Source organism: Rhinatrema bivittatum, chromosome 15 (genome assembly GCF_901001135.1).
Source record: "Rhinatrema bivittatum chromosome 15, aRhiBiv1.1, whole genome shotgun sequence".
NCBI lineage: Eukaryota > Metazoa > Chordata > Amphibia > Gymnophiona > Rhinatrematidae > Rhinatrema > Rhinatrema bivittatum.
This window is the reverse complement of record NC_042629.1, coordinates 48,782,081-48,804,579: the sequence shown is the minus strand read 5'-3', so window position 1 is coordinate 48,804,579 and position 22,499 is coordinate 48,782,081. Positions and strand designations below refer to the sequence as shown.

The 22,499-nt window shown below is 44.3% G+C and overlaps 1 protein-coding gene across 2 annotated transcripts in view; it reads left to right on the top strand.

Moving 5' to 3' along the window:
- Positions 1-22,499, top strand: part of MAN1A2 (mannosidase alpha class 1A member 2) — a 335,006-nt gene that overhangs the window by 251,548 nt on the left and 60,959 nt on the right. For both annotated transcript variants that reach the window (XM_029578469.1, XM_029578468.1), the window contains 2 exons: positions 72-195; positions 1,024-1,117. In XM_029578469.1, coding sequence (XP_029434329.1) covers positions 72-195; positions 1,024-1,117 — 218 coding nt within the window. The remainder of the gene's footprint in view (positions 1-71; positions 196-1,023; positions 1,118-22,499) is intronic.

The following is a 22,499-nucleotide window of genomic DNA, read 5'->3' as shown; positions in this document are numbered from 1 at the left end:
CTTGTGTCTTGCCTATTTTCCTATCTGCTTCCTGTTCTCACCTCCGTTTCATATGCCTCCTCACCCTGCAGTGGAGTAGGCAGAAATTGGGGCTGGGCTTCTGCAGGTAGCAGCATCCTGGCTGAGTTTGGTACCCTGCACATGGAATTTGTACACCTCAGTTACCTGACTGGAAACCCTGTCTACTACAACAAGGTAGGTTCCCTTTGAGTGATATTTTGTTTTGGAACTATTGGGTCTGTCTATTCAAGAGCTGGAAATATGTTTTAGAGAGAGTCTAAGAAATATATGCATATTAGCAAATGATTGACATTTTAAGGACATATTTTATACCTTGCATAGCTTACAAATAAAAATCCTTACCTTCTTTTTAGGTTTCACAGGTATTTTGCTGATTTTTTTCATGTGTTATATGACAAACATAAAATTTAGAAAGCAATGTGAAGCGGAGGGCAAGAGGTTATCTATCTTAGTTTTCATGTGCAACAAATTCCCATGCTTTGCAAGTGATGATATCACTGCTTAGAGAATATAGAGATGACTAAAATCTTGAAAATGTATTACGTTATCTGGTAAGAGTAACTAGCCTGCAAAACTGAGCAGTACTGTGATATAAAAGAATCTTCTGTGCTACTGCCAGTGGCAGGGAATGACTGCTGCTTCCTGACCCTGAAACAATGCAAGCTTCTCATAAACAGTGACATAATCAAAGTGCGTAACCTAGTACTCAAGAAGACATTGGAGGCTATATTTAAAGTAGTAAAATATGATTTATTGTATAAAGCTATAAAAGGAATGTAATAAAATGGGGAAAATGGTAGGAAGCGATGGTGAATGAGCTATAAAAATAAGGAAAATCTTTCTGTGGAGGTCTGCAATTTATAGCTCTATTTAGAGCAGTGAGGATTAGTTAAATATATCGGGGGAAAAATAAAGGTAGACATACTGTAAGATAAAAACTTGACCTACTCTGGGTCTTTTTTTGATCATATTATACACTGATGCAGATTTTCTTCTCTTCAGGTGATGCACATTCGAAAGTTACTCCAAAAAATGGATCGTCCCAATGGGCTTTATCCAAACTATCTAAACCCAAGAACAGGCCGTTGGGGTCAGCGTAAGTAGTAGTATTTTTGTGCATTTTCAAAGTCTTTGTATGATTGTTTGATACCTGGCTGTTGGCTTCTTTAAAGCCAGATTGCATAGGTAAACATATCATGAAAGAGGGAAAACCTCTGACACATTTCTCATGAAAACTGTACGGAGCTTTTGTATCGAATTTCATAATGTTGGTGCTGGCAAGTACTAGACTGCTTTCTTGTAGTTACCCATTGAAATACCTATCTTGTTTATTTAAATCTTTCCTAAAATCAGGCTAGAGGATGTGCCTGCAGATTCATAGGAGCTTTCTCTTAATTTTAACTATATATTGTATGTATGTAGCAGACCACGCCTTCTCTAGCCCCATATACCACCTTCTGAATTCCCTATTACGCAGACCCCCAAGTGGTGCTCTAGCCACTCCCTAACCAAATACCTCTCAGACCCATTGTTACTTTGATACCATCACCAGCTTAACCATGGCATTCATTTCTGAATGTAAAATATAATGCTAGTAACGTTTTAATCGTATGCGCCATGCCTCATTCATCTCCATAGACTTCGGAGATCTGACTCTCAAATATCACAATTTCTCCACATTAACTACTGATTTTCATAAAAATCTTACTCCGTCTCTCAGTAAGCTGAAACAGGCCTTCTGCTCTCTGTCCTAAAAGTTTTGCTAACCACCTTCTCCTTCATTGCCACAGCTTGCAATAGTCTGTGAAAGATGGCAGTCTCTAATTAGCAAATTCTGTTGATAGACAAGTAGAACAAAAAAGTTTAGTAAAAAAATAGGTAATGCTGTGTTCAAATGCACAACTGTTCAGTGAGAGCAAAGAGACGAGAGGGGCCTTGGGAGAATATTTGTGACTTCTGGGCTGCAAAATATAAAATCTTACGTTCAGTACCAAGATTTTCAGAAGAAATTAGCGCTCTCAGCTGAGATGGTGGAAGACATAAATGTGGACATGCTTGGGTAAGCAATGTCAAAAAGGTCAGGGTGTCTGAAATGCAAGACTATCTTTCTTACTTCTCTATGATAGCCATTTGAACACTTTCTTAAAATAAGAATTTATTTCAAATAGAAATGAACATTATCTTTTTAATGTTCTTCAATGGCAGTGATCAGATTAGCAATAAGGTGTTATGTCTGTAAGAATGCATACTATCCCTTAAAGCAATGCTGAAAAACATTCCTTAGTATCATTCTAAAAAGACTTCTAGTGTAATAGTGTGAAAAATATCAAGATTACTTGCTGTCGCATCATTAATTGCATATCATCAATCCCAAATATCTGAGCTGAAAGACCAACCATCTTGGTTTGAAAAGTTTACCAAATGCTTAGAGCAGTGGTTCTCAACCGGTGTGTCGCCAAGCACACACAAGTGTGCCGCCACACTTCCCGGGCCCCTACTGACCCAGCTGCTCCCCCTACCCCCGAGCAAGACAGGTCCTACACCCGGGCTTAAAACGCTGAAAGCCCGGGTGGAATGCGGCAGGAGTCAGCAGCACCGCATACTCTCCTCTTCCTGCCCCCCCCGCGGCCTGGAAGAGGAAGTGGTGAGCAGCGGGTGCGTGCGCGGGAAGAAGAGACCTTGCTAGTGTACTCTGCATTGGCCCGAAGAAGAGAGGTGCGGTCTGAAGAATGAGCAGCGCGGCTCAGAGAAAAACGAAGAATGTCGTCAACCCCCACGGCCGATGGAACTCCTTGCTCCGCGAGGGCTGAAAATGAAGTAGGTTTCTGCTGCCTCTAGGGTTAGAAGTGGAGGAGGCTGCTGCGGCCGCTAGTTCGGGGGGGGGGGGAGGGGGAAGTGAGTGAATGAGCAAGCATGTGTGTTTGAGATCCTGTGTGTTTGTGTGACTGAGATAGCATGTATGTGAATGATTGAGAGCCTGTATGTGTGTGATTGAGAGCTGGTTTAGGTAAGGGAGCATGTGAGTATGTGATTGAGAGCCTGTGTGTAAATGAGAGAGAGCATGTTTGTAAGCATGTGAATGAGAGTCTGTGTGAGAGAAAAGGACAGCATGTATGTGTGTGATTGAAAGCCTGTGTGTGTAAGCCTGAAAAGATAAGACAGCATGTGTGTAAATGTGTAATTAAGAGCCTATATAAGTGAGAGAGAAAAAGCATGTGTATATGTGAGTGACTGAGAGCCAGTGTGAGAGAGAGGAGAAAGTTGCAAGCAAACCATCCCCCCTCCTGCTAATTCAAAACAATCTCAGGGCACCTGGATATCAAATGTTTCCAGGTATGCAGAGCAAAACATTTTTTGTAAATTTTTCATTACTGGGTCTTTGTGTCTGCTATTTTAAAATATTTTATTGGTATCTAGAAATCTTTGAGTTTTTAATTATTGGATATTCCATTCATCTGCTGTTTTGAAATAATCTGTTCTTTTTGTTAGTATGGTTTTACTGCTACTGATTTTATATTTCTTGATTTGTTTTATAAGGATGGGTGATGTTTCTTTTTTTTCCTTTGTTGCACTGCATACAGAGACTCTGGCTTGTTGCGGTTTCCAATTCAGTTTTTGTCTGCATGCTTCTAGTTATGCGTTTTGGTCTCTTTTTATTTTTTGTTAGTTGAAGGTCAGCACATGTGATTCAGGTGAGGTTCTCTGCTGGGGTGTAGTTTCTGTGTAGGGCTCTATGGCAGCCTGACTTGGTCCGTTTTCCTAATAGGAGATGTATTGTCTTAAGACCTGGTGTAATATTTTCAGTGTTGCCTTTTCTTAGGTAAGGTGGTTACTGTTAAGTGCTGGAAATTGGTGCTGTTTTGGTGTGGGATGTTTATGCAATTTCTGTTCAGATACAATATGTATCTTTTCCTTGTGTCATTCTTAACAATAAAAATAATACTGGACCTTTATTTTTTATTTCCGCCGTAAATTGTAATGAGCAGTGTCTCACACATGTGAACGTGGTCTGTCAGGTGTGTCACGATGGGAAAAAGGTTGAGAACCATTGGCCTAGAGATTTCAGCTTACTCTGAGGCCCAGGTGGAAGGACTAGGGTAAAGACCTGCAATGCTGCTTGCACAATTAAAGGTGAATTTTCAAAACGTGTACAAGTTATCATATACGTGTGGAAATAACATGTACTCGCGCATATGCTGTTTTATAAACCTCAAACATACACATGTAAATAAGGATTCGTGTGGGGAAAAAAAAGGCACTCTAGGGCAGGGCCAACATCTACGCATCTGTTATTTTATAACACATGTAGATTTAGCAACTTGCTCGTATATTTCCACCTTTTCATTATCTGGTAGAAGTGATATTAAATTTCTTTATCGTGAAGTACTGACCCTGTGGGAGGTCTGGGTGAAATGAGGAGAGTTCTGACTGAAGAACCAGGAGAGCCTCTGTCCTGGAGAAGGATTGGGTGAACTGGTAACTTAACTATGTAATTTCACTCGTGTATATGTTAGAAAATTTGTGTTCTTGCATTTGAAAAAAGCGACTTACCTGGGGTAAGTGCTACTTAAATTTCGCGTGTAAAATCGCCACAAATATATTTTTAAAATGTAAAGTAAAAAAAAATATATACACAGCAATTCAGTGCCACTTAGCCACATAAATTGCAACTTACCAGCTATTTTTTTTATTTATTTAGATTTATATTCCGATTTTTGCCCTTTTTTCAGCGCTTCAAAGCGGATTACATTCAGGTACTGTAGGTATTTCCCTATCCCCAGAGGGCTTGCAATATAAGGGGGTCATTCTCTAAAGGGATCGCATGTGAAAAGGGACCCTTATTGACGCCAGTTCTGCGCCGGTGCAATGACTGCCGGCTTTCACAGGCCCGCCCCCCTAAGTTTGTACCTGAGGCAATGGAGGGTAAAATGACTTAAGAACATAAGAAAATGCCATACCTGCTATTAAGTTCACTTAGAGAATAGCCACTGCCATTAGCAATGGTAACATGAAATAGACTTAGGTTTTAGGTACTTGCCAGGCTCTTATGGCCTGGATTGGCCACTGTTGCAAATTTGATTATCTCACTCGTCATATTTCTTTCCAGATCATTTATAAATATATTGAAAAGTAAGGGTCCCAATACAGATCCCTGAGGCACTCCACTGTCCACTCCCTTCCACTGAGAAAATTGTCCATTTAATCCTACTCTGTTTCCTGTCTTTTAGCCAGTTTGCAATCCACGAAAGGACATCGCCACCTATCCCATGACTTTTTACTTTTCCTAGAAGCCTATCATGAGGAACTTTATCAAACGCCTTCTGAAAATCCAAGTACACTACATCTACCGGCTCACCTTTATCCACATGTTTATTAACTCCTTCAAAAAAGTGAAGCAGATTTGTGAGGCAAGACTTGCCTTGGGTAAAGCCATGCTGATTTTGTTCCATTAAACCATGCCTTTCTATATGTTCTGTGATTTTGATGTTTAGAACACTTTCCACTATTTTTCCTGGCACTGAAGTCAGGCTAACCGGCCTGTAGTTTCCCGGATCGCCCCTGGAGCCATTTTAAATATTGGGGTTACATTTTCTATCCTCCAGTCTTCAGGTACAATGGATGATTTTAATGATAGGTTACAAATTTTTACTAATAGGTCTGAAATTTCATTTTTTAGTTCCTTCAAAACTCTGGAGTGTATACCATCCAGTCCAGGTGATTTACTACTCTTCAGTTTGTCAATCAGGTCTACCACATCTTCTAGGTTCACCGTGATTTGGTTCAGTTGATCTGAATAATCACCCATGAAAACCACCTCCATTACGGGTACCTCTCCAACATCCTCTTCAGTAAACACCGAAGCAAAGAAATCATTTAATCTTTCTGCAATGGCCTTATCTTCTCTAAATGCCCCTTTAACCCCTCGATCATCTAACGGTCCAACTGACTCCCTCACAGGCGTTCTGCTTCGGATATATTTTAAAATGTTTCTACTGTGAGTTTTTGCCTCTACAGCCAACTTCTTTTCAAATTCTCTCTTAGCCTGTCTTATCAATGTCTTACATTTAACTTGCCAATGTTTATGCTTTATCCTATTTTCTTCTGTTTGATCCTTCTTCCAATTTTTGAATGAAGATCTTTTGGCTAAAATAGCTTCTTTCACCTCCTCTTTTAACCATGCCGGTAATCGTTTTGCCTTCTTTCCACCTTTCTTAATGTGTGGAATACAACTGGACTGTGCTTCTAGAATGGTATTTTTTAACAATGACCGCGCCTCTTGGACATTTTTTACTTTTGTAGCTGCTCCTTTCAGTTTTTTTCTAACAATTTTTCTCATTTTATCAAAGTTTCCCTTTTGAAAGTTTAGCACGAGAGCCGTAGATTTGCACACTGTTCCTCTTCCAGTCATTAAATCAAATTTGATCATATTATGATCACTATTGCTAAGCGGCCCCACCACCGTTACCTCTCTCACCAAGTCCTGTGCTCCACTGAGAATTAGATCTAAAATTGCTCCCTCTCTCGTTGGTTCCTGAACCAATTGCTCCATAAAGCTATCATTTATTCCATCCAGGAACGTTATCTCTCTAGCGTGTCCCGATGATACATTTACCCAGTCAATATTGGGGTAATTGAAGTCTCCCATTATTACCGCACTACCAATTTGGTTAGCTTCCCTAATTTCTCTTAGCATTTCACTGTCCGTCTCACCATCTTGACCAGGTGGATGGTAGTATACTCCTATCACTATAGTCTTCCTCAACACACAAGGGATTTCTACCCATAAAGATTCAATTCAATAGCATGGGATCTTCTAGGTGTTTGGGTAATTGCCAGGTTCTTGTGGCCTGGTTTGGCCTCTGTTGGAAACAGGATGCTGGGCTTGATGGACCCTTGGTCTGACCCAGCATGGCAATTTCTTATGTTCTTATGTTGTTATGTTTTGTATTTAGTCTCATGCAGGATGTTTATCCTGTTGGACTCTATGCCATCCCGGACATAAAGCGCCACACCTTCTCCCAGGTACTCCTCTCTGTCATTGTGATATAATTTGTACCCCGGTATAGCACTGTCCCATTAAATCTATGTCATTCACTGCTATACATTCTGATTCTCCCATCTTACTTCTTAGACTTCTGGCATTAGCATACAAACATTTCAAGGTTTGTTTTTTGTTTGTATTTTCATTCTGCTTTTTAATTGATAGGGATAAGTTAGAATTTTTTAACTCAGGTGAGTTTTTAGTTACAGGCACTTGGACTAATTTTCTAATTATTGGAACCTCACTGTCGGGATGCCCTAATTCTAATGTATCATTATCATCCTTTGCAGATACCTTTCTCCGAACCATGCACTGCTGAGCGACTGTCAGCTTTCCCCTTAGAGCAGCTTTTAAACTAGAACAATCTCCTTTTTAAAGGTTAGCGCCAGCAGTCTGGTTCCATCCTTGTTAAGGTGGAGCCCATCCCTTCGGAAGAGACTCCCCCTTCCCCAAAAGGTTCCCCAGTTCCTAACAAAACTGAATCCTTCTTCCTTGCACCATCATCTCATCCACGCATTGAGACTCCGGAGCTCTGCCTGCCTCTGGTGACCTGCGCATGGAACAGGGAGCATCATTAGTATCCTTTGAAGATATCTTTCTCCGAACCATGTGCTGCTGAGCAACTGTCAGCTTTCCCCTTTGTTCCCCCTTGTTTCGAGAATGCTACCCTGGAGGTTCTGGATTTAAGCTTTCTACCTAAGAGCCTAAATTTGGCTTCCAGAACCTCCCTCCCACATTTTCCTACCGTGTTTCCCCGAAAATAAGACAGCGTCTTACTTTCTTTTTACCCCCAAAAGTCCCACTATGTCTTACTTTCAGGGTATGTCTTATATTGGAAAAAAAGTCGAATTTGGTTTTAACCATAAAATAAATATTTATTTACAACCTGAACAGTATGGTATTCACCACAAAACAGTTTTATAAAAGCAAGTGCCAAAAAAGTCTTGTTACAACCGTATCATGACGGTATTTCCATGTATAACATGTAAAACAATGAAAAACGGTAAGAACGAACAGTTTGAATATGTTATACTGGCAGATAAAACAGATTTATTTTATGATAACCATGTCATCAACTTCAGGAACATCATCATAAACATCCACACTCTGAGGTTCCTGTAGATTTTCTTGGGACTCTCGGGACTCCATTTCTTGCTGAATCATTGGCCCATATCTCTCATGGGTAGCAACGGCACTGTCCTGAAATGAGCAGGTCTTGTCCAGGTAGCCAGCTCGCAGTGCATTTGCGACGCAGGTGTCAGTGATCTTATCCCATGAATTCTTCACCCAGTTCACAATTTCTGGCAGTTTGGGCTTCACAAAGTTCCCACGTACATTTCTCTCCATTCGGTTTTCAATGTAGTCATTGATTTCCGCACGCAGATAGTCCTTGAACGGCTTGTTAATGGCGATATCCAGAGTCTGGAGATAAGGCGTCATCCCTGCGGGAATCATGATTTGGTCGATTCTTCGCTCATGAAGGAAGTTTTTCATGTTTTTGGCGCGGTGTGTGCTGGCTGCATCCCAGATCAGCATCCCTTTTTTGTTTCCTCGCATAACAAGCGGCAGCATTACATCAAGCCACTTCCTTATAACATCTTGTGTGGCCCAGGCCTTTTCAGTTTCCAGCACATAAATGCCAGAAACCCGCTCAATCTTGTCCTTCTTGCCCTTTGCAATGAGTAGCGGTGTTACTTTAGTGCCATCCAGACGAATCGCCAAAATGCAGGTGACACGTGCACTTTCATAAGCGGTGGAGGGAACGTACACTGAGGAGGCACCTCGTTGATCAATGGTGGTTTGAGCTGCTTGGCCCATGAACACGGCAGTTTCATCCATGGCGATCATGTTGCAAAGACTGTACTTAGGGAAGTCAATGTCATCCACAAACTTCTTGTAGGCAAATGCACGTTTAACAATCTCAGCATCTTCCAGCCTAAAGAGGGTTGTGGATCTTCTCAAAGACAGGTCATTGCGTTCAAGAAAGCTATCCACCCAGTGCTGTGATGCCTTGAATTGTTCAGGGGAAATGTCAAACTGTGGTGCCACTGCAAGGGCATACTCCTGAATCTGAGCCCTGGTCACCACCAATGTCTTTGCTCTCCTGTCTGCAACCCACTCAGAGACCAGGCTTTCCAGCTCTGTATACATTGGTTGTCGACCACATCCAATCTTGCGCTTTTTAGCCATTCCGCTCTCCACTTTTTCACTCAGGTTAGTGTATTCTGCACGCCATTTTTGGACCAATCGGTGATCCAACATTTTCTCCTTGCAGAACTCCATTACATTTTTACCCAAAGATTCTTCGACAATCGCTTTTTTATACTCCACGGTGTAGCTCTTCCTTTTACCACTGGAACCGGAAGCGCTCATGTCTAGGGGCAAAAATATAGCGTACGGTAAAAGCACTGCTTATGGTTCCATATCACAGTCTCCCATAGGGTTACAGCCTCATACAGTATCCCAAACAGGGATACGGTAGTACCGTATATGTGTTATGCGAACAGGGGACATAGGCAATATACCTCTCTATCCTGTGTCTTCGCAGACAGCGCGATATCAGTGCGGGAGATCGCGCGGGGCACATCCAATGAGAGCTGCCGGAGACACATGACGCTATGTCTCTCCTGTGTCTTCGCAGACAGCGTGATATCAGTGCGGGAGATCGCGCGGGGCACATCCAATGAGAGCTGCCGGAGACACATGACGCTATGTCTCTGACAGCTCTCATTGGCTGTGCCCATGTGACCTCCTGCTCTGCTACACAATTGGTCGATCCAGTATCGTCCGGTCGAAGATTGCCCGTCTGTAACGTGCTCGTAGCGCACAATTCGGGGGCGCAAGACAATTCAGCGATACAGTCACCAGTTTCGCGCGTCCGTAGCGCTTCTTAAAACAGACGCGTAACCCTTCCCGCACCCGGCATGTAAATGAACGAATTAGCTGTATAATGAAGGAATTAGCTATTCCCCTCCGATACCGTAACGCGCGCTCATGTTCTCTCATTAGTAACGCACTGTTTTGCCGCGGCCGTAACGTCTTAGTTTACCGCCTCCCCCTAGTAGGAGTTAGGACTGTGAGTCTACCGGTAGTACGGTAACAAATCCATCGACACCGCTTAAGACACTCAAAAACAATAAAACACAATTAAAAAAAAAAGCGATACAGAGATGATCGAGAAAATATAATGATGCACATCCTGTCAGAAAAAAAAATAAAAATTTTTAAATACCTGTCGGAGGGCCGCGTGGGTCCAGGCGGCCGGCGGGAGCCGGGTGGTCGCGTGTTAAATCTAGGCCGCGGGCGGGTGGGCGCTTGTTCCAGGCGGCGGGTGGACGCGCGTTAGTTCGAGACGGCCGGCGGGCGGCGGGTGGTCGCGTGTTAAATCTAGGCCGGGTCGCACAGGCGCGCATTCATTCACTGACGGTGGGGGCTGCGATTCGGCGCTCAAGGCAGTCACATGCCGTGATGTCACAGCATGTGACTGCCTTGAGCGCCGAAAGCAGCCGGCGCCGGCAGCGGCAGCGGCGAAAGCAGCCGGCTCCTCCGCCTGGATGAATGAATTCATTCACTGCCGCAGCCCCCACCGGCAGCCCCCACCGCCGAATCGCAGGGGTCGCACAGGCGCTGTGGGCCTGTGCGTGCATTCATTCACTGCCGGTGGGGGCTGCCGAGGCAGCCCCCACCGGCAGTGAATGAATGCGCGCCTGTGCGACCCGGCCTAGATTTAACACGCGACCACCCGCCGGCCGTCTCGAACTAACGCGCGTCCACCCGCCGCCGCCTGGAACAAGCGCCCACCCGCCCGCGGCACTGTTTCTACCGCGGCCTTACTGGATCGACCTGTCAATGAAGCCGGCGCCACCGTCCTCCTCCGCGCTATGCCGTGGCTACCTTTTACTTTACTACGTCTTACTTTCGGGGGATGTGTTACATTAGCCGACCCCCCTAAAATTCCCACTACGTCTTACTATCAGGGGTGTCTTACTATCGGGGAAACACGGTATGTCGTTGGTGCCCACATGTACCACTTGCCCAAGGTCACAAGGAGCGACAGTGGGACTCAAACCCTGGACTCCTGGTTCATAGCCCACTGCTCTAACCACTAGGCTACTCCTCCACTCCAGCAGCATTTTTAAAGATGTCTGTCTTACTTAGCCAGATAGTAGTTTTAAAGACATATCCAGCTAACTTGAATATCTTTTCATGTTTAAAAAATAAATGCATGCGAATGTTGCAGGGAAGAATTCCGCATATTTTATAACTTGCATGTACGTGATATATGAGCGTTATAAAGTAATTGGGTAGAACTGCGTGCGACCATCTACCTGCGTACGTGGGAGGATGCACATTTCTTTTAAGCATATCCTCCGTGTGAGCACTATTATTTTGTAGAAGATTTTTCCTAATGCCAGATTCTTTGGGCAAAATTTACATAAGCTCAAAGCTATGCCAAAAAGTTTTTTTTTGTTTTTTTTTTAATTTTTTTTACAGTGTTTTCTTTCTACAGTGCTGTAAATAGCATGATTCCTGTGTGAACCTTATAATGTCAAAAATCAACATGGATAATATATGCAAAACACTGTGCTCTGCCATTCCCAAATCCTTAAATCTGACCCTGATTCTTCTAGTGCCTTTCAGCAGGATTTCCATTTTTAATATGTATTTAATTTAAAGAGAACTGGTGACTGCTTGTTCTGTTTTTACATGATGCTGTTTCTCTAGTATTTGCATGGATTTATTTTCTGTAGAATGCCATTGAGTTTTTATGCTATTTTTTCATTCTTGTCTTCACTTTATAGTAGTTTTGCCTTGTTAACACTAATGAGCTCACTATTGCTATTCTAGTGCCTTCTGTGCTGCTTCTTACTATATGCTGGTTTTACCTATTTGCTTTCAGTCCCTAATGAAGCATTCCAACATATCCTGTTTTGCTGTGCATAAAAAAGATAACTGCTTTAGTTTTGAAAACTAGATTGTAGTTAATCTGAACTATATATTTCTAAACTGATTTTTGAGTGATATACCTCCAAATGCATAGAATAACAATGTTGGATTGAGCTGAAACTGTTAAAAATCCATTTTTGGCATAAGTGTATTTATAATCAGAATAATGATAATGTGTATGATGTGCACATGGCAATCAGAGAGGCTAATCAATGGTAATCACTTTCAGCAAGGCACTCAGCAACCATTACAGAAAAACAAGGATTGTCTGCCAACTGTCTGAATTTTAAAGAGGTATCAGTCCTGTTTTCCAGCTTCTGAAGTTTTTCAGACTACTTTACCTGTTTTCCAGGTACAGGCCCTTCTAGGGCTACTGAGGACTGTGTACACATCTTACTTATACACACATGAAGATTTGATTGGGCATGACCTTCAAATGCAGGAGAAATTGAAGAGGGAAAGAAAGTAAGCAAAGGAAAAAGGCAGAGATAGTCAAGAGAAGACTCTAGATTGCAAGTGCTCTTCTGAAGCATCCCTCTCTGTCTAGTCCTGGAAGATGAGCTTTCAAAGCTGCAAAGTGCTTTTCCTTGATTTGGAGGCTTAACTCTTAACCTTTCCAAGATTTTTTGCCCACTGTCAGAGATTTTTTACACCTCACTTGAAATCAGCAGCTCTCCGGAGAGTTGGAGGCAGCTGAACTTTACTCATACTCATCAAAAGTTGCATTTGTGGTTCATGGAGGAACCCACTCCTTCATAATCTGTATCTACCCTAGCAATTACTGTACATTATCTGAGACTTTTCTGGGTAGCAAAGCTAAAGAAGGGCATATTTGTTTGTTCTGGGCTTGTTGAATGCTCAGAAATGTGATCATTGACACAGTATCTTCGTGACAAGATGAAATTAGAATTCATACAACTCATGCCAACCCATTTGTGTTATATAATTAAATGCCTCAGCTAGATTGGAAGTCTGAAGACCAAATTACTTTAACCTTCTAAAACCTGAAATTGTAAGACAATGCATGCACTGAAGGGCATTCCTTCTATGTAAGAATGAATCTGCATTGTAAGTTCTCCTACACCATTTTTAACTGTTCCATGTTGCAGCTGACTAATATTAAGAAAAAGTGAAGCTTATGTGGACAATGACCATGGTACTACAGTACACATTCTATCAACCAGATCTGCCATAGGTAAGGTGGCAATGCTCAGTGTGGATACTGGTGCTAGCTTTGGCTCTAGAAATAATGAACCAGTTATCTGGGCTGACATGCGTCTTATATGATACCTTTAGAAGCTCACTGGTACTTGACCTTATTAGTTTGCGCTCACCCTTTATGCTGCAGCATGTTCGTAAGGTCGCAAGCTTCTATTTAATGATAGTCTATCTAGTAGTGAGCTGTATCATGTAAAGGAGCATTGAACTACCACTGTGGAGCATTATGATCTGCTTACACTGCAGGATCAACCCTCGTGAAATGTCTACTGGTGCAGCCAGTCGAAAAGCAAGAATACGTTTTTTTTTGGTTTTTTTTTTTTAATTATTCAGCAATGCCAATGAGAATATTTTCTGGTGCAACCAAGCAAAAAATACAACACTCCTGTCTTTTGTCCATGATGGAAGTGGAATAGATCCATGCCAACAATTCTTTTGGCTTTAGAGGACATTTATCAATTAAGGCTTGTTAGTGAAGTTCATCATTTTCACTTTTTGTTGCACATTTCATTCAAATGGGATTCCTTAGAGCACTTTCTATGTGCAGCAAATGAAAACAGTCATTGTTGGAATGTCTGATATTCTTTGGAGCATGTGCTATGTAATAACAAAGTTCTAGTAGTCTTATTAGTCCTAAAGAAAACTGGAATTTTTGTAATCTGTGGTGCCTTTTATTGGATCAACAAAAAAGATATGTTTTCAAGATATATTTGAAGAAGAGACCCTTACTTTTCAATATATTTATAAATGATCTGGAAAGAAATACGAGTGAGGTAATCAAATTTGCAGATGATACAAAATTGTTCAGAGTAGTTAAATCACAAGCTGATTGTGATAAATTGCAGAAAGACCACGTGAGCCTGAAAATTGAGCATCGAAATGGCAGATGAAATTTAATGTGGATAAGTGCAAGGCGATGCGTATAGGGAAAAATAACCCATGCCATAGTTACACAATGTTAGGTTCTATATTAGGTGCTACTACCCAAGAAAGAGATCTAGGCGTCATAGTGGATAACACATTGAAATCGTCGGTTCAGTGTGCTGCGGCAGTCAAAAAAGCAAACAGAATGTTGGGAATTATTAGAAAGGGAATGGTGAATAAAACGGAAAATGTCATAATGCCTCTGTATTACTCCATAGTGAGACTGCACCTTGAATACTGTGTACAATTCTGGTCGCCGCATCTCAAAAAAGATATAATTGTGATGGAGAAGGTACAGAGAAGGGCTACCAAAATAAGGGGAATGGAACAGCTCCCCTATGAGGAAAGACTAAAGAGGTTAGGACTTTTCAGCTTGGAGAAGAGACGGCTGAGGGGGGATATGTTTAAAATCATGAGAGGTCTAGAACAGGTAGATGTGAATCGGTTATTTACTCTTTCGGTTAATAGAAAGACTAGGGGGCACTCCATGAAGTTAGCATGTGGCACATTTAAAACTAATCAGAGAAAGTTTTTTCTCACAGGACAAGCAGGATGGTTGTCCTCACAAATGGGTGACATCGAGGATGGAGCCCACCACGGAAAACTTTTGTCAAAGTTTAAACAGAACTTTGACTGGCCCCTACTGGGCATGCCCAGCAAGGCACTGACCCTGCAGCCAGCAGGGGTCTCCCTTCAGTCTTCTTTTTTCCGCGCAGCAGTTGCCACGCGGTGAAAGGAGCTCTCTTACCACGTTCCTGACAGGAATTCGGTATTTTTCTATCCGAAGAAAATTTGCCCCTCAGGGGTCTCCCTTCGACAAATTTTTGTCACTTTCGCGGAAACCGGTAAGTTTTTTCCCTTTTTTAATCGGCGGCCGTCGATTTTGGCCCTTGAGGCCTGTGGGAACTTACTGAGCCCGCGACTAAATTTGGCCTTAAGCCATGGCGACGGGGTTCCGTCGATGTCCGGATTGTACCCGGACCATGTCCATCACTGACCCCCATAGGGTTTGTGTTTTATGTTTGGGTAGTGAGCATGATGTCCTGACTTGCACCAAATGTGCCTTAATGACACCTAAGGGTCGCAAGGCCAGGATGGAGAAGATGGGGCTCCTCTTCCATGCACCCACCCCAACGCCATCGATAGCATCGACGTCATCGGAACCGGCACCGTCGAAGTTGCACCACCATCGCCAACCCGCCGGTGACCGTCCACCATCGATGACTTCTCGGCCGTCGACTCCTGTCCCCTCCCCGGATGACCGAGGAGATCGGAAGGATAAGCATCGCCATCGACGGCACAAGTCTCGGCCCGTCGAGGATCCGCAACCATCGACCTCTGAACAGGCCGAGCCACCGAAGAAAAAGCCTCGGTCGGACCTGGCACCGTCCACGTCTCGTTCGCAGGCACCGAGGAAACCCTCACCCTCCCGGGGTGCGGGGGCCGTGATCCCACCGGTTACGGTGGTCCCTCCGGCCCTGCCTCAGCCTCCCTCTCCCGTCGAGCCGGGTATGCTTACCCCTGGTCTCCGGGCAGAACTGGACCGGCTGGTCCAGGAGGCCATCGAGAATGCGATGCGAAGATTCCAGCCTCCACCGGCACCGCCTCCGGCACCGATTCCGGCACCGCCTCAGGCACCGACCTCAGCACCGACTCTGCCACCGAGGATGGAACCGACCACCGAGCCTATAGTGGAAGCGTTGGCACCGATACTAAATCGTATGGAGGCACTTATGCGCGCCCTTCCATCGGTGATTTCATTAGCACCGACTACACCATCATCTCCGGAAGGACATTCATCGACAGGAGAAACACCGTTCCGGATTCCTCCGTCCGGTGTCGTTCCATCGGTGCCTTCACATACCTTTCCACCGATTTATCCTTCGGCTCCATCGATTCCAAGATCGGCACCGATTCCATCGGTGGCCCCGAAGCCCTCGATGCCGTTCACTGTTCCGCTTGCAGCACCGGTTCCATCGATGCCTTTGGATCCTCTACCAGGTCCTTCAGGACAGCAAACCTTACATGATCCTTATGATACCTGGGGTGATGATTCATCTTCAGATACAGATTTACCATCCCCACCATCTCCTACAGAGAGTAGAAAACGATCTCCTCCTGAAGATCTCTCCTTTATAAATTTTGTAAAGGAGATGTCAGAAGTTGTGCCTTTTCAGCTGCAATCTGAGACCGATGACAGGCACCAAATGATGGAGCTGCTCCAATTTCTGGATGCCCCCAAGATCATCGCTTCCATCCCCATTCACCAAGTATTTCTGGATCTTTTAAAGAAAAACTGGGAATCACCTTCATCTGTGTCACCAGTCAATAAAAAAGCTGACTCAACCTACCTCGTTCAGTCAGCACCAGGATTTCAGAAGTCTCAACTGGATCATCGCTCTGTTGTAGTTGAGTCTGCGCAAAAGAAAGCCAAGCGTTTAAAGCCACACTCTTCCACTCCCCCTATCAAGGACAACCAATTTCTTGATAGTGTGGGAAGGAAAGTGTATCATGGGGCTATGTTGATATCTCGTATAGCTTCATACCAACTTTATATGACTCAGTACAACAGAGCTATCCTTAAACAAATGCAGGACTACGCTGACACCTTACCGGACCAATACCAGCCACAGCTTCAAGCCCTCCTTCACAAAGGATTTGAAGCTGGAAAGCACGAGATCCGAACGGCCTACGATATCTTCGATGCTTCCACGAAAGTCTCAGCTACTGCCATCTCAGCCAGACGTTGGGCTTGGTTAAAATCATCCAACCTTCGCCCAGAGGTTCAGGATCGTCTAGCCGATTTACCCTGCTTAGGGGATAATCTGTTCGGAGAACAGATTCAACAAATTGTGGCGGAATTGAAGGATCACCACGAGACGTTGAAACAACTTTCGTCTGTTCCATCTGAGGTATCCTCCAAACCACCACCTAAGAAGGACTCCAAAAAGTCATTCTTTCGGCCACGTCGTTATTACCCTCCGTCGACTAGGCCTCGTCCGGCTCGATCCTCCACCAGACCTCAGCCACGCCAACCTCGGAAACAAAGACCTGCTGTAGCCCCACCCCCCGGGCCTGCGGCAGGCCTTTGACTTCCCGACTCGGAGCACATGCCATATCCCACTCCCCCACATCCCTGTAGGGGGTCGTCTGTGCCACTTTCTACAGCATTGGATACGGATTACCTCAGACCAGTGGGTGCTGGCGATTATCGCACAGGGTTACCACCTCAATTTCATAACTCTTCCGGCAGACTCCCCGCCGCTTCAAGCGTGGAGTCTATCCAGCCATTTGGCTCAATTACAACAGGAAGTATCTCTTCTTCTGCAATCAAATGCTATAGAACTCGTTCCTCCCTCTCAACGAGGCAAGGGATTCTATTCCAGATACTTCCTAATTCCAAAGAAATCAGGAGGGCTACGTCCAATTTTAGACCTTCGAGCCCTCAACAAGTATCTGCAAAAAGAAAAGTTCAAGATGGTAACCCTGGGCACGTTACTCCCTCTGCTGCAGAAAGGGGATTGGCTATGCTCCCTCGACCTCAAGGAAGCTTATACCCATATTGCGATAACACAATCCCATCGCAAATATCTGCGGTTTCTCGTAGGCCGCGACCATTATCAATACCGAGTACTGCCTTTCGGTCTGGCATCTGCTCCACGGGTCTTCACCAAATGCCTCGTAGTTGTAGCAGCATTCCTCAGGAAGGAAGGTGTCCACGTATACCCCTATCTGGACGACTGGCTGATCAGGGCCTCCACCCCTCAGATTGCCCGGTCCTCCCTACAATTGACAATCAACACACTCCTTTCCTTAGGGTTTCTTGTCAATTACGAGAAATCTTGCTTCGTCCCATCTCAAACCTTATCTTTCATTGGGGCAAACTTGGACACCTTACAGGCAAAGGCCTACCTTCCGCTACAACGGGTCCAAACTCTCATGTCCCTAGCTCACCAGCTCCAGTCTCAAGACACTGCCACAGCTCGCCAATTCCTAGTTCTCCTAGGACACATGGCATCCTCGGTTCAAGTCACTCCCATGACCAGACTAGCCATGAGGGTAACACAATGGACTCTACGACAACAATGGATTCAAGCTTTTCAGCCTCTGTCCTCCATAATCACAGTCACACAAGCGCTGCGCCTATCCTTAACCTGGTGGACGACTCAGGTCAACCTCCTTCAGGGCTTACCCTTTCTTCCACCGGATCCACAAGTTATCCTAACCACCGACGCTTCCCACATCGGTTGGGGGGCCCATGTGGACAATTTTCAAACCCAAGGGTTATGGTCCAACGAGGAAGCCGAACACCAGATCAATTTCCTGGAACTTCGAGCAATCCGCTATGCGCTCCGCACTTTCAAAGATCATCTCTTTCATCAGATAATCTTAATCCAGACGGACAACCAAGTGGCCATGTGGTACATAAACAAGCAGGGAGGCACAGGCTCCTTCCTTCTGTGTCAGGAAGCTGCGCAGATCTGGGCGGAAGCCCTCTCCCACTCTATGTACCTCAGGGCCACTTACCTGCCGGGAGTAGACAATGTATTGGCAGACCGGCTGAGCCGTGTCTTCCGACCGCACGAGTGGTCACTCGATCCTCTGGTAGCGACCTCTCTGTTTCACAAGTGGGGTTCTCCCCGCATAGACCTCTTTGCGTCCCCTCAGAACCACAAAGTGGACGATTACTGCTCTCTCATTCGGAGCCAGAACTCTCGGCCGAGGGATGCATTCTCCCTCAAGTGGACAACCGGTCTGCTCTATGCATTCCCTCCACTTCCTCTTGTGTCAAAGACTCTCGTGAAGCTACGCCAGGACGGAGGAACCATGATCCTGATAGCACCTTACTGGCCACGCCAAGTATGGTTTCCAATACTCCAGGATCTCTCCATCCGCAGGCACATTCCTCTGGGAAAGGACCCGCATCTGCTCACTCAAAACGACGGATGCCTCCTCCATCCCAACCTCCAAGCCTTGTCCCTGACGGCATGGATGTTGAAAGGTTAGTCCTTCAGCCTTTCAACCTTTCAGATTCCGTTTCTCGAGTCCTGATAGCTTCACGAAAGCCTTCCACAAGAAAGTCTTACTCATACAAATGGAAAAGGTACACATCATGGTGCACTTCTCAGTCCCTTGATCCCCTTTCCTGTCCAATTTCCAAATTCTTGGACTATTTATGGCATCTCTCTGAATCAGGTCTTAAAACCTCTTCTATTAGGATGCATGTCAGTGCGGTAGCCGCCTTCCATAAAGGTGTACAGGGTGTCCCTATTTCAGTACAACCCCTAGTAACACGTTTTCTTAAAGGCTTGCTCCATCTGAAGCCACCCTTACGGCCTCCGGCCCCATCCTGGGACCTTAATCTGGTTCTTGGTCGTCTAATGAAACCTCCTTTCGAACCTCTGCACTCCTGTGAGTTAAAGTATCTCACATGGAAAGTGTTATTCCTTTTGGCTATCACTTCAGCTCGCAGGGTTAGTGAATTACAGGCCCTAGTTACCTATCCGCCTTACACTAAACTCCTGCAGGACCGGGCGGTACTCCGCACTCACCCTAAATTTTTACCTAAGGTAGTTTCTGAGTTTCATATCAATCAATCCATCATACTACCTATCTTTTTTCCCAGGCCCCACTCCAACTCTGGAGAACAGACCCTGCATACCCTAGACTGTAAACGAGCTCTAGCCTTTTACCTAGACCGTACAGTTTCTCACAGGAAGAGCACTCAATTATTCGTCTCTTTCCATCCTAACAAGTTAGGACAACCTGTGGGTAAGCAGGCTCTTTCCTCCTGGTTGGCGGACTGCATTTCTTTCTGCTATGAGCAGGCTGGCATTCCTTTCCAAGACCGTGTCAAAGCACACTCTGTGAGGGCCATGGCGACGTCAGTGGCACACCTTCGATCGGTGCCGCTTCCTGACATCTGCAGGGCTGCAACCTGGAGTTCTCTCCATACCTTTGCAGCCCACTATTGTTTGGACAAAGCTGGAAGACAGGACTCCATCTTCGGCCAATCTGTCTTGCGTAACCTTTTTCCAACCTGATGTACCAACACCCTTCCACCTTCCCGGTAGGGTGCGGATGCCCTTTCCCAAATTCCACCCCACTTGTACTGCCTGTTGCACGTCGTTGGGTGCATTTGGTGCAAGTCAGGACATCCTCAGCTCGGTACTCACCCATTTGTGAGGACAACCATCCTGCTTGTCCTGTGAGAAAGCAAATGTTGCTTACCTGATGTAACAGGTGTTCTCACAGGACAGCAGGATGTTAGTCCTCACGAAACCCGCCCGCCACCCCGCGGTGTTGGGTTCGTTTTGTTTTTACTTTCTAGGCACTGCCTGTAGCTTTGAAAATCAGACTGAAGGGAGACCCCTGCTGGCTGCAGGGTCAGTGCCTTGCTGGGCATGCCCAGTAGGGGCCAGTCAAAGTTCTGTTTAAACTTTGACAAAAGTTTTCCGTGGTGGGCTCCATCCTCGATGTCACCCATTTGTGAGGACTAACATCCTGCTGTCCTGTGAGAACACCTGTTACATCAGGTAAGCAACATTTGCTTTTTCACTCAATGCACAATTAAACTCTGGAATTTGTTGCCAGAGGATGTGGTTAGTGCAGTTAGTATAGCTGTGTTTAAAAAAGGATTGGATAAGTTCTTGGAGAAATCCATTACCTGCTATTAATTAAGTTGATTTAGAAATTAGCCACTGCTATTACTAGCAACGGTAACATGGAATAGACTTTTTTGGGTACTTACTAGGTTCTAATGGCTTGGATTGGCCACTGTTGGAAACAGGATGCTGGGCTTGATGGACCCTTGGTCTGACCCAGTATGGCATGTTCTTTCCTATATATCTCAAACTCATGTGCTACATTATGTCTTATGTTTTTCCTGTAACGTATTGCAGCCTACAGATATTCAGGTAAATTGCACAATAGTATTGCAGTTGTGAAAATAAGTTATTCAAAGTAACAGGAGTAATCATTCTTATTACAGTAATAAGGTACAAGAATTGAAGAACTGTTGCCACCTGCTAACTTATAACATTTGCTCAGTGGATTAATTGTCTTGATTTATTGAGGGACCTTATAACATTCCTTAGTATGAATCCAACAGCTTTCAAATTTCTCCCTCTTCTAGCATGGAGTGTGGGTTTTATTTTTTTGCCTGGCAGTTTTTCCTTGCTCCTTTGGCCTTCCAACTCCATCTGAGCAGGCCTCCATTGGGCTACAGTATGAACAGCCTTAATTCACAACTGCCTGCGATTTTTCCCATATTTTTAATATCTTCCTCCCAATTCAACTTGGCCATCAGTGACAGTCCTCTGCCAAAAGCCACAATCGGTGGTGTCCTCCAGAACCAGGTTAACATTAACCATAAGTCTGGCTACTAAGTGTTGCCATTGAGCAATGATTCAGAATCCCTCTTCCTCAGGGACTGTAAATACTGCCTCTGCATCATCCCCATCCAGCCTGGGGAATGGAAGAATTGACCCAGGAATTGGACGCAGGTTCTCGACACGTGAATGCATAGCACTTGCTGCTGAGCCTTTGAACAAGTCACTAGCTTGGCATCTTTAACATCCATGGAATAGTCAGGAAATCAATCTCTACTAAAGAATGGAATGGTTTCAACAATGCTCACAATCTTGCCTAAAAATATACTCCATTGAGAGACCATAATTAAATTTTAAGTTATAACCATCAGTAAAATTACTCTGATATAATTAGATACAGTAACTCAAATGCTGTGTTCTTTAATTGCAATAATTTGTTTCTTTGCATATTTTACTTTCTATGCACATCAGTCTTTGAGATTTGTGGAGTATGTCACCATGAAAAAATAGTAATGTTTATGGAAAAGAGCAGGATTGATGGTCACATTTTGGGAAACAAAATCTGAGCTCTTTGAGCTGGGAGAGTCTTATGATTGGGAACAGTTCATCATCCACCAGGCTACAGTCATGATTATAGCAGTGTGCAAATCACTTTGTAGTACTATATTAGTTTATGAGAAATAGACAGTTATTAATTTTACCAACTAATTAAACATCTATCATATACACAAACATAAGTGCATATATATATATTTTTTTCTTAGCATTCAGACAGCGGAGATAGAGCAAAGCTGACGTCACGGTATATATATCCCTGTACTGACATCAGCCCGCCAGTATTCTCCATCTTCAGCAGATGGTGGACGTGCATCTCCCTACTGGGCATTGCTTAAAAAAACAAAAAAAATTAAAAGGAGAAAAGGAAATTAATTCGCCCTGCTCTCCTGTGGTGATACCTTATGGGTCCCTACCTCAGTCAAGTTTTCCTGAGATGATATCTCTGAATCCCTCCCTTA